The 12,437-nt window shown below is 37.0% G+C and overlaps 1 protein-coding gene across 5 annotated transcripts in view; it reads left to right on the top strand.

Moving 5' to 3' along the window:
• map4k3a (mitogen-activated protein kinase kinase kinase kinase 3a) overlaps positions 1–12,437 on the top strand; it is a 53,776-nt gene that overhangs the window by 22,436 nt on the left and 18,903 nt on the right. For all 5 annotated transcript variants that reach the window (XM_057361545.1, XM_057361542.1, XM_057361543.1 and 2 more), the window contains exons 3-12: positions 639–729; positions 2,030–2,094; positions 4,543–4,598; positions 4,782–4,829; positions 5,567–5,609; positions 5,870–5,942; positions 7,438–7,569; positions 7,805–7,867; positions 8,247–8,328; positions 8,817–8,933. In XM_057361545.1, the coding sequence (XP_057217528.1) occupies positions 639–729; positions 2,030–2,094; positions 4,543–4,598; positions 4,782–4,829; positions 5,567–5,609; positions 5,870–5,942; positions 7,438–7,569; positions 7,805–7,867; positions 8,247–8,328; positions 8,817–8,933 (770 nt within the window). The remainder of the gene's footprint in view (positions 1–638; positions 730–2,029; positions 2,095–4,542; positions 4,599–4,781; positions 4,830–5,566; positions 5,610–5,869; positions 5,943–7,437; positions 7,570–7,804; positions 7,868–8,246; positions 8,329–8,816; positions 8,934–12,437) is intronic.

Raw genomic sequence — 12,437 nt, 5'->3', positions numbered from 1 at the left:
TTCAAATGGTAGTCAAGCTCTAAATTTAATATTTATTAAATAGATTGTGATCCGCTTTTTGTTTTGTGTTGTATTGCTGGGTTCATTCATGTACAAAACTATGCAAGGGTCAGATACCGTTAAGTGATAGTTCACCCCCCAAAAATTTTTTTGAATCAATTACTCACCCTCTTGTTATTTCAAAAGAAGATATTTTGAAGAATGTCGGTAATTGAACAGCGCCGACACCCATTCACTTCTATTGTATGAACACGAAGCCAATGCAAGTCAGTGGTGCTGTTGTTCGGTTACCAAGGTTCTTTAAAATATCTTCTTTTGTGTTCTGCAGAAGAAAGAAAGTCATACAGGTTTGAAATGACAAGAGGCTGAGTAAATGATAACAGAATTTTCATTTTTGAGTGAACTATAACTTTAAATACCTGTATTCACCCTATTCCTAACCGTAACCAACAGATTATCCATAAAGATTTTTTGACTCCCAAGTTTTGCTTGCTGACCTCTGTACTCATTCTAAAATACATCCTTACCTGACACAACATTGGCACAACCCACCTGTCTTTTGGTGTCCTCCGGGACTCTCTCTACCATGTTTACACACTCACCTTGCCCTCTTCTCTCTGTCTCTGTTCCCTGGACAGGCGAGGACTTTGCAGTGGTTCAACAGGAAATAATCATGATGAAGGACTGCAAGCACTCCAACATTGTGGCCTATTTCGGTAGTTACTTAAGGTATAGTATTAACCACTCTCCTGACCACACGTTTACAGTTCTCTCTCTCTCCTTCAATTGACCTCTCCGTGTCTCCTCTCCTCTGTCGATTCCTATTCCTGTGTGAGGCTGTTGAGTTGACACTGCGCTCTGTTGGTTGAGTCTCTCAGCTGCACTGCAGGAAGAGTCACGGTGATTAAGCACCTCTGTTACTGCTAATTGTACAGCCTGTGCCGCACAGCCAAACTTAGACCTCACCACAAACTCAAGGCGGTAGAACTCGTTTTATGGTGGGGAAAACAAAGGGTCTGAATCAGGTGTGAAGTGTTGTATGTGAATAGCTATAACGATAACTATTAGCATCCACATCAACAGGTGATACTGTTATGTTTATTCGAAGCTCATGTGCTGTTTTAAATTTTAAATGCATTAGCTCTTTAAAACCAAATAGATTTTGATTGGCTGAAAGTTAACACAAAAATATTGTTCGTGTATCTGATTCCGATTTCCATTCTGCTTATCAATTCCGATTCTTTTCTATTCCCAGTTTCGATTCCAAAGTTGTAAAAAATGAAGCAAAACATTTAGATATCAACCTGTATGGTAATTTACCCTGCTTATTGATTGGATTTATTACAATTTGTATTACCATAGTTTAACTACAAATATCATTGTTAAACTGTAGTTACTATAGTAAATATGGTTAATTTTCATATTTTTTATCGAAATATCAACAGATCACAAGAAAATGTGCACACAGAAATTAATAAAAGGAATTTAAATTTTAATTTTACATCAAGTATCCGATTCCTAACCTTTCGATTCCGATTCCAGAATTGGAATTGATTTTCAATTCCCAACCCTTTTCTTACTGTTATTATCATTGTTGTTATTGTTATCATTTTGTCTGTTTTACCAAACTGTGGGATGAGTCTATTTTTTATATTTCTCTTGGTTGAATAAACTCACTTTTTGTGATTAATAGTATAACAAACGTGACAAACGTGTTACAGTGAACTTTAAAACACTCCTGCTTGAGTTCCCTCCTAGTAAAGAATTTTGTTCTGTAGTTTTGTCTCTGTTAGACAATGAAGCAAACATTAGTCTAGACATTAGTGCATGACACCTTGTAGAAACGGAGAAGGGTGTTTTTGATAAAAGCAGGTTGCGTGTGAGTTATTACTGTGTCTCTTGGTTGCTGTGTCATGACCCAGAAAAGTGTGCATCCTCTCAGCCTCCCTGTGGGGCTGCCAGGGAACTATTTCAAGATGCATCGATTGAAATATAATTTGTTGGTGTTTTTCTTTCTCTGGCTTTTCAGGAGGGATAAATTATGGATATGTATGGAATACTGTGGGGGAGGTTCGCTGCAAGATATATATCATGGTAAGATACACTATATCAAGGTAAACAATCAACCGTAATGCTAACTCAAGCTCCAGTACACTTAGCTGTCAGTGGAACAGAAACTGGCTTAAAGACATTATGAAAGCTTTGTATTCATGTAGCTTAACTGATAAAGCAATGCCAAGGTCGTGGGTTTAGATCCCTGGAAACCCAATCTGGTGAAATGTTAGACTTTAGACTTGAATGCACTGTACGTAGCTTTGGATAGAGGTTTCGGCAAAATGTATAATATTTAAATGTTAATAATCATTTAAATGTTAAATAATAATAGTGTTCTCCTAAATGTTGACAAAATTCAGTGAAATCCTTTATATTACAACCTGTAAACTGAAAAGAAAGTTGCAATTAATAGTAATTTTTTATCAGAGGTAACTGTGTTGAAGTGTGTTATTGTTAATGACTGTGATGATCCTGTCATTCTTCATTTAACTCCTACTTCCTGTTCTAACAGGAAATACATGTAGGGAGGAAAGGTGCACTTATCAAGCAATTTCAATTGAGATCAACTTCAAGATTTTCTCGTGTACATACATTTTTTGAACAGTTTGAAAATGATTTTGTGTAAATAGGAAACTTTTTTTCTCCAATTAACATTTTGATTTCTGACAGATGGCCTAAATATATAAATCTTTTCTCACGCTTTTGGAAATGATCTGTGTGTCTGTACGTTCCCAGGAGATAAATATAGCAGAGCTCAGCAGAGTGGCCCTGTCACATCATTAGAGCTCATTTTCACGGCAGCTGTCAGTAGTTCTGCGGCTTCTCTCTCAACGCCTCTGCTCGCGGTGGGAGTGCGGGGGCTGAGCATGGGAGGGGGTGCTTGCCTGTTAGATGGTGTTATGGTGCTAACGTGTTAGCTTAGTGCCCAGGCCAATGTCCCGTGTTATCAACCCCCTGCTGCCACGCTAACATTCTGCAGGGTCACGGGCCTGATTAGAGCCGAGGTCGACCGCCGTCGTTTCGCCCACATATGACAGAGAGAGAGAGAGAGAGAGAGATATAGAAAGTTCTGTTTGGTCAGATGTGTCTTTAAATAACTCTCTAAACTAATCAATGATCAAGAAAGGGAGTGTGAGATAAAATAGTGACCACAAAGCACGTTTCTGATGAATGGGTCAATTCCTCTATACTGTACATGTTTGGGTGTCAGTTGACCCTTTTATATACAGTAGATAAAGCTATAAATAGCATTTTTTGCATTTTTAATAACTGAAAAAGCTATTTTTGTCGACATGTCTGATTGTTTTTTCTGACACAATAATGTGTAAATATTCAATGATAATGGAAATTTATGCAAACGTCATACATTATTGTATGCTGTTTGGTGCTATTTTTATCTTTAAGATAAAATGTACAGTGATTGTAATATATAATTCACGTGAAAAATAATAAAACACCCTTTTCTTACCATGAGCCCTTAAAGGTCCAGTGAATGAAATTTTGCGGCATCTAGCGGTGAGGTTAGGAATTGCTAGCAAAGGCACAGGGCTAAAATGTTGTCACGTTTTCGCTTCTTTGCCGAAGGAGATAACGTATTTACGAAAATCCCTCTTCAGGGCAGTTTGTCCATTTTGAGCTACTGTAGATTGAAACAACATGCGGAATTACATGTAACGGGACTCGCGGTGTATGTAGATAGAAATAGCTAATTTTAAGGTAATAAAAACATAACGTATCATTATGTATGGTCTTTATACACACCTCTTAAGACATGGTTATGTATATTATAGTGCATTTTTGTTAATAGATCCTCCAAAAAAATTAGACACCAGACCTTTAAGTATTCACTCCCCCCATCACATTTCCTGTTGTTCTGACATTTTAGCCAGCAATAAATGTCTGGATTGGCTTTGAAAAGATTAAGTTCTCTGCTGCAGCGTCACAGGCTTACAACCTTTCAAATTCTCCCACAGTTACGCTGATATGCAGATCTTAAAACAGTCCAGAGAACTGACAATCCCTCTCAGGCGCCTTTTGACCTTTCTTTGTCGAAGATACACAGTGTGCTATTCTCATCAGTTGTCTGTTTCTGTATTGTCCATGAATACGGGGTTGGAAAAGTAAGATTGTCAGGCGAGCAAGAAACAATGCAACTGCTCAAAATTGTTCATGGTTTGCTTGATAGTCTTGTCGCTGTGCTTTTGTTTAAACTTTCATTCTGATGCGGCACCAGGAAGATTAGTGTCATATTTGTGCGTTTGCTTTAAACCATGAAGAAATATCAGAGAAGTAGTTGCTTTTTTCTGTTGATATTATTGTGACACTTTTAAACAAGCTGTGGCCATGTAACATTTTATATTGTTCAGATATTTTATGTTGAAGACATGGATATATTTGTGTTGAAGCTGAAACGCAAAGAGCTTAAAACCATTAGGATGTTCATTGATGTTTGATTAATGCTAATGTGCAAAAAATATGTCTCCACAGTTACCGGGCCACTGACAGAATCACAGATAGCATATGTAACAAGAGAAACCCTGCAGGTGAGTCCTCTTACTGGACTTTGTTTTGACAAACGCGGCAGTCCACTGTGACTATGAAAGCTGCTTTTGAATTTTTAATGTTGACAGATCTTCATACGATTTGCTTTCTTTGAGGGACATAGAGACTATTTTGAATTGCGATGTGGATTTTGTCTAATAAATGTATTGTGGCTTATATTTCAGGGTTTATATTATCTACATAACAAAGGAAAGATGCATCGAGACATAAAGGTACAATATGTTTGTATTTTGATTCCAGCTTTTTGTGTCTAAATACTCTTTTCGAGTGGTTTAACAGGCAGGCAGTTTTATTGTTGATATTTTACTAAAATGGAAAAAATAAAAGATTTCAAAAAGCACTAAATCCCGCCCCCTGGAATGTCTGTCAGCCCCTGTAAACAGGGAAAGTTTTCAGCAATTGTTTGACCTCGCAAAGTAAAGCTCCTATAATGGAAAACAGTACTTGAGAGAATCTTTAGTATTTTAAATATATTCATTGATTGTAATTACTTGTAGTTGCAAACTTGAATGTGTTTTTGTGTCAGCTCATACTTAAAAGCTTACTTTAAAGAAGACTAAAAAGCTTTTAAAGTTGACATTTCTTTATATGATCTTGAAGAAATCTGTGCCGAAAAATACCTTTAAATGAAAAGCCTTAATATTTTTTAACTGTAATTTGGCCAAGCTAAATTGCAGTCGCTGGTAGAGCTAGAGAAAATGTGTTACCTGGTCAAAGTGAGATGTAATTAGTATGATTCAGAAGTCTCTTTCAGATCTCTGATCACAGATGAAAGCAGTTGTTGAAAGAGAGCGATTTCGTAGAAAAAAAGATGAAACGCTGAAGCCAGTAGAGTCCATTTTTAAACCTCAGAAACTACCAGCACATGCAGTAATGTCTCATAATAGCAGCTGTTTTGTTTTTCTTTTATTATAGTTTCCCTTCATATATTGTCTTTTATTTGTAACAGGGGGCTAATATTTTATTTACGGACAACGGTTACGTGAAGCTAGGTAAGACTGCTTTCATTCTGGTATTTTACAGGACGAGATGAAGTTGTTGTGCTGTGATTCATTGTGTAATAAATCAGCTCAAGTCATTACCAGTGATTGTTGTACGTGTCGAATGATTGTGTTAATAGTGTTGTGTTGCTTACTAAGTGGCACATCATGTTTTTACATCTGCTATGGCATTACAGCTTTAAAAATTCTTAAGTGTTGTGTAGGATTGTGTATAGTAAAGATATGTTTGCTCTCTTTCTCTCCCTCTGCAGCTGATTTTGGTGTATCTGCACAAATCACAGCAACACTAGCGAAAAGAAAGTCCTTCATTGGAACACCTTATTGGTAAAAAGCTGCTTTTTTCTACTGTTGATGTTTTAGATAAAATATCTATATTAAAATTGGTAGTTGAGGGACTGTGAGAACATTTTATTTACATTATAATGTATTAATGTTAAGGTAAAGTATGAAATGTTAAGTAATGTTAACATATCGCTGTCTGACTCAAACCTCGTAATGATTTTTTAAATAAATCATTACTATTGGTCATCCTTCATGATTATCTTTGGATTTTATGAATTTTTAACCAGTAAAAATATTGAATGTAGCTTGTCTGCTTTGACAACCGTTTAATTATTGAAAAAAATGCAGTATTTCTTTTTCATCTAAAGTTTCTCAATTTTCGTAGCTACGAGCTTTCGGTCAGACAGTGACACAGTAACTATTAGTGTTTGTAGAAATTAACAGTAACCAAAATTTACATTAGCACAAATATTTTAGTAACACTTCACAATAATATATACAGACGTGCTCAAATTTGTTGGTACCCTTACAGCTCATTGAAATAATGCTTCATTCATCCTGAAGAGTGATCAAATTAAAAGCTGTTGTATCATGTATAATTGCATGCCTTTGGTATGAATAAAGCAAAGAAGCTGTGGAAAGAGATGAATTATTGCTTATTCTACAAAGATATTCTAAAATGGCCTGGACACATTTGTTGGTACCCCTTAGAAAAGATATACGTAATTGGATTATAGTGATATTTCAAACTAATTAGTTTCTTTAATTAGTATCACACATGTATCCAATCTTGTAATTAGTCATTCAGCCTATTTAAACTGAGAACAGTAGTCACTGTTTGGTATCATTGTGTGCACCACACTGAACATGGACCAGAGAAAGCAAAGGATAGAGTTGTCTGAGGAGCTCAGAAAGAAAATAATAGACAAGCATGGTAAAGGTAAAGGCTACAAGACCATCTCCAAGCAGCTCGATGTTCCCGTGACAACAGTTGCAAATATTATTAAGTTTAAGGTCCATGGAATTGTAGCCAACCTCCCTGGGCGCGCGGCCGCAAGAGGAAAATCGACCCCAGATTGAACAGACATTGCGAATGGTAGAAAAAGAACCAGGATAACTGCCAAAGAGATACAAGCTGAACTTAGGGGTAGGTTAGGGGTCCCATCATTTTTGTCCATGACATTTTCATTTGTTTTATTATTTACAATATTATGTTGCATAAAAAATCAAAAGCAAAGTCTGATTTCTATTAAATATGGAATAAACAATGGTGGATGCCAATTACTTACTTTCAAGTTATTGCACAGAAAATTGTGCATTCTTCGTTTTTTTGTGGAGGGGTACCAACAAATTTGAGCATGTCTGTATGTCCAACTTCCCAAATAAGGTCACTAATACTTCTAAATGTTCATAATTATTTGTTTCAAATTTATTTCATGCACGTGCACTTTGAGCTAGTTTTCCATCTCAAATAACCCTCAGTCAGGACGTGCTTTTGAATATTCTGAGTGATGATGTCTGTGACCCGTGCCAACAGGATGGCCCCAGAGGTGGCCGCTGTGGAGAGGAAAGGAGGCTATAACCACCTGTGTGACATCTGGGCTGTGGGCATCACTGCCATCGAACTGGCTGAGCTACAGCCTCCCATGTTCGACCTTCATCCCATGAGGTCAGAGTTTAAACAGCAATATGGATCATTTCCAAACCAGTGTTTAATGTCTTTTTCAATTGCCAATTTCTCATTCTCACACCGCAGAATAAGTCTGAAATGTTTTGATGAGTTGAACTAATTAAATGTACACACATTTTCTGTCAGTGTAATGTTCTGCCAGTGACATCGCTCTTATTTTTTTGTTCTCTCTCTCTCTCTCTCTCTCTCTCTCTCTCTCTCTCTCTCTCTCCAGGGCTTTGTTTTTGATGACGAAAAGCAACTTTCAGCCTCCCAAATTAAAAGATAAAGTGAAATGGTATGTGATAATTAAATATGTCAAGCTTTCAATTATTAGGTTATCTGGGTTTGTAAAATCCTTGAAACCAAGAGGGATTTCTGAGTTTCCACATTTTTTCACTTCGTTTTAATTCCGTTAATCACAAGTGAAATTGGGCCCAAGCACACTCATTGGCCCAAAACAGTTCCTTATATGAATTTTGATAAGGTTGGACTTTTTTATCTCGACTGATTATAAATCTGGTGAGGTCGTCCGCTGAATGCTTTCGTCTCTGTTACCTTGCAGCTCTGTTAAATCAAATTAGCTTAATTACATTCAGAGCTAACAAACCGCACGGCCTCGCGGTCATAATTCTCGGTTTGTGTGTGATTTATGGACATGCTTCTGTGTTCTCAAGGACCAATAATTTCCACAACTTTGTGAAATTGGCGTTGACGAAAAATCCAAAGAAAAGGCTGCCAGCTGACAAGTTATTGCAGGTAAATTTTTTAATTTCTTCATTCTCTCTTTTTTGTTATTACGTTTGCAACTCCTTTCCTGTCGCTAATGGTCCAGAAATGATACATTTTACCTTTAGGGATAGTTCACCCCAAAATGAAAATTATCTCATGATTTACTCACCCTGTTGTCATTTTAAACCTGTATGACTGCCAAGAATGTTGATAAATAAAAACCTTCACTTCTACTGTATGGACACAAAACCAATGCAAGTCAATGGGGACGGTTTAATGTCATCAACATTCTTCAAAATATCTTCTTGTTATGTTCTGAAGAAGAAAGAAAGTCATTCAGGTTTGAAATTACATGAGGGTTTGTAAATGATGACATAATTTTCATTTTGGGGTAAACTATCCCTTAAATGCAAATTTGATTTGCATAGCAGCTTCTTTTCAGATGAAAACACAAGATATGTTCAATAAACCAGCGTTTAATGTCTCACATTACCAAATCAACCATCTCTACCCAGCATCCCTTTGTGTCTCAACCGCTGAGTCGTATCCTGGCCATAGAGCTCTTGGATAAAGCCAATAACCCTGATCACTCATCCTACACAGACCTGGATGATGACGACCCGGAGCCTGAGGTACAGTATATCTCCCTGTGTGAGTCTCAGTGTTATCACAGTTATCATAGCTATCACATGACGACTCCTTCGGGACTATTATTCACAAACGGAGCTCAGAAAGCTGTCGCTGACAGAACTGCTGCTTTCGCTGCTCACAAGCAGCGAAATCAGTGTGACGAGTCCCATGAGTTAAGAAACAGTTCAGGGTTTCCTGCGAGTGCCCTAGTAAAAATACTCGAGGCTGTAGTTTGTATTAAATGATAATGATGGAAAATGTACTGCAGAATAACTCAACGGGCTCAACTTGGATACAGTGAGATTACGTAGTTTCATTCATGAACAAGTGAGCTGATTATTTTTAATGAATCGAACCAAGAGATTCATACATTTGAGTCATATTTTTAAATGAATCATACAAAACCCACAGAGACACATGCTTACTAAATTTAAGTTTTTACTTTTGTTCAATCTAAAATGAGCACCATTACAGAAATAATTCACTCAAAAATAAAACTTCTGTCATCATTTATTGACCCTCATGTTTGTTCAAACCCTGTATATGACTCTTTCTTCTGTGGAGCACAAAATATATTGTTTTTTTGTCCATACATTGGAAGTCAGCGGGGTCCAATTGTTTAGTTACCAACGTCATACAGGTTTGGGTAAATAAATGATGAAATTATTTTCATTTTTGTGTGAGCTGTCCCTTTAATTTATTTTGAGGGTGGGCAAGGAAGACCTCCTCTGCAGTAGGAAATACTACGAATGTGTTTGAGGTTTTAATTGGTTAACATTATTAGCCTTTAATGACTATTGTAAGGGCATTCGTTCATCATGACAGTCTGTAGAGTCTTATAGGTTTATATGCTGACATCTCTTCTTGTTACGCTGGGTGCCACAGGGCTGTCTTTACTTAGAAGTAATTTGCAAAATCACACTTTCTTTCTCAGTCCAGCAGGGAATTGAAAAGTAATGTTTTTCTAAGGCCGTAGTTCCCCCTCATTTCATCTCACTGTATTACCCATTTCCCCAAGCAACCATCCATCATCCTCACTTGCTCTTGTTTCATTTTATTTTCTTCCCTGCTCCTGAAGTTTAAATACAGGGGCTTGTTTTTACCCGTCTCCCCTCTTTCCCGTCGGATCTTTCGCTTTGCAGCCCGCAGAAAGGTACCAGGGCTATGTGTGTGTGCGTGTGTTTGAGCATCTTGTAAGGTGCGTTGCATCATCTGAGGATGTTTTAAATAATTGTTCATTTAGTGTTAATGACATTCTTACCAGACTAATATATCTTTTTATTTAACCATTATTGTCTACAAAAATGTTTTGTAATGCACATATTTTACCAAACGTGCATGAGTAGTGTTTTCCTTGTACAATATAGCTGAATTGGGTGTGTGTGTGTGTGTCAAGCCTTTATACATGTGAGGTGTGCCCAAGGATGTTGTAGGAAGTTCTTAACGCTTGTCTGATTTGTGATCGGAGAGTTACTCCCTAAAGGAGTTGGATGGGGAAACGGAAGCACGCTTCAAAAGCTGTTTTTGGATCCGTTACCAACATAATTTTTTGTCTGGCCTCTTTATGCGGAGGTTTGCTTAAAGGGTTTAACAGCACATCAACATCAAAGCGCTTTATTGAAATGTAGCCATGGGACGTAAATGAATATGTCCAATATTAGAGAGAATCTTATGAAACCTGTCAAGAACACGTCCGTTCAGCCCATGAGTCTTGTTCTTGAACGCTTAAATATTTATAAAACGTGTAACATTAATGCAACCTTATTTATTAATAATGCAGCATTTGCATTATAGTAATGAGAATGAGAAGTTTTTGCATTGTAGGAATTTAACATGTTTTGGTCAGTGTTTTTAACCGGGAGTCTATGGAAGTAATAATGGCGTCCATGGAGAATATTATAAAGCGTTACAAAGGAAATAAAGCTTTACTTATTTTTTCTTGTTGATTTTTGGGTGAAATATGAGTCACATACTTGAGTCTTCATAATATTCACCCAATGGTTCCTCATTCTATAATGTTGTTGGTCTGGATGTGTTTGCAGCACTGGTTATTTATTTTGGAAAGCCCAGATAATGTTTTCTTACACATTGTTCGGCGTGGTCCAGTTCAGCTAAGAGGTGTGATTGAATATTAGAGTCGCCCGTTCCAGTAAGGACGCAGTGTTTGGCATGCTGTCTGTTTCTATTTCAGAGCCCTAGTGTGTCCTTGCTGTCTGAAGGTCGTACGTCGGTTCTTCTGTCTTATCTCTCTTCATCACATCTACTTCAGCTCATTTGGCATGAAACTGGAGTGAAGGATGTCCTTCAGCAACCATTTTGTGTCCAGAGTCTGTCAGCAGTAAAGCTCTCTCTCTCCCTCTCATGTCTATATGTGCAGTTATTTAAAAATGCATGTAAATGTATTGAGTGTGGTATACCTTATTACGAAAAGCACATTTTGTTTAGATCAAACAAATTCTGTTCTTGTAGCTCAGCATTGCAAGTTACAGGTTTGATCCCCAGGCAGAAAAGATGCTGAAATGTGTACCTTGAATGCAGGGTAACAGGGTTTTTCCTGGCTCAAAATGATGCGGAGGTGGTGCCATCCTGATCTTGTACACACACACACAAAGGCCTAACGTACCTTTAAATGGCTTAACCGAACTGACTTTTGACATATTAACAGTTCTAATAAAATTAGACGAAAATGAAAATTATTAAGTTATATAAAACATTACTTTTATTCAACCAAACAGAAATGTTTTTTTTTAACCAAATAAAGCTTTTTTTTATCATTTTCAACTAACTTTTCAGCCCACAATAGCCAACTGAATTAACCAGTCTTACTAAATGAGCAAAGCTCATTCACATCTTGCATTCTCTGTGGTTCACTTTAAATGATTCAATGATCTCTTATATTCGCTAGTGACTGAAAAGTTCAATAGTTTAAATAAATCGCTTCAAATGAGTCATTTGTGTGCGAGTCGTTGTGAACGCAATGTGCGTTTATACTAGCTAACTCTCTGTGTACAGTATACGCTGATTCAACGATCCAACTGCACAGTTAAAGATACTACAATGATGTGCGTCATGTTAAGTTAAGAAATTAAACGTACTTTGATGTAGGGTTGCACGGTGTACCGGTGCTACGGTAGCATCGCGATGCTAAAGCTTCAAAATACCGGCGATGCCTCTCTTTTTTTTAAACGGTAGTATCGTAGTACCGTAGTTAATGCTGCATATGCGCATTAATATTTATTTGAACACTTAATCTGCCTTTTTGCGGTGTTCATCTCGAAAATGAATGTGTGTTTTGAATGTCTCGGACGAGTTAATGATTCAAATTGGCGATTTGAACGAGTTGGTTAAATGATTCACTAACTCAGTGGAAAATTGACGCCACCTACTGGCCGTTTTAGTTCTGCATTTAAAGTAAACCTAATATTTCCCTTTATAAAGACTGCTGTATCAATTAAATTTGTCCAACATTTGAATTAGTTCCTACGTGAAAAATGATCTAGTGTACT

This window comes from Triplophysa rosa, linkage group LG20, assembly GCF_024868665.1.
Source record: "Triplophysa rosa linkage group LG20, Trosa_1v2, whole genome shotgun sequence".
Taxonomy (NCBI): Eukaryota; Metazoa; Chordata; class Actinopteri; order Cypriniformes; family Nemacheilidae; genus Triplophysa; species Triplophysa rosa.
Note: the sequence above shows the minus strand (reverse complement) of the source record. Positions and strands in the feature narration are given on the sequence as shown.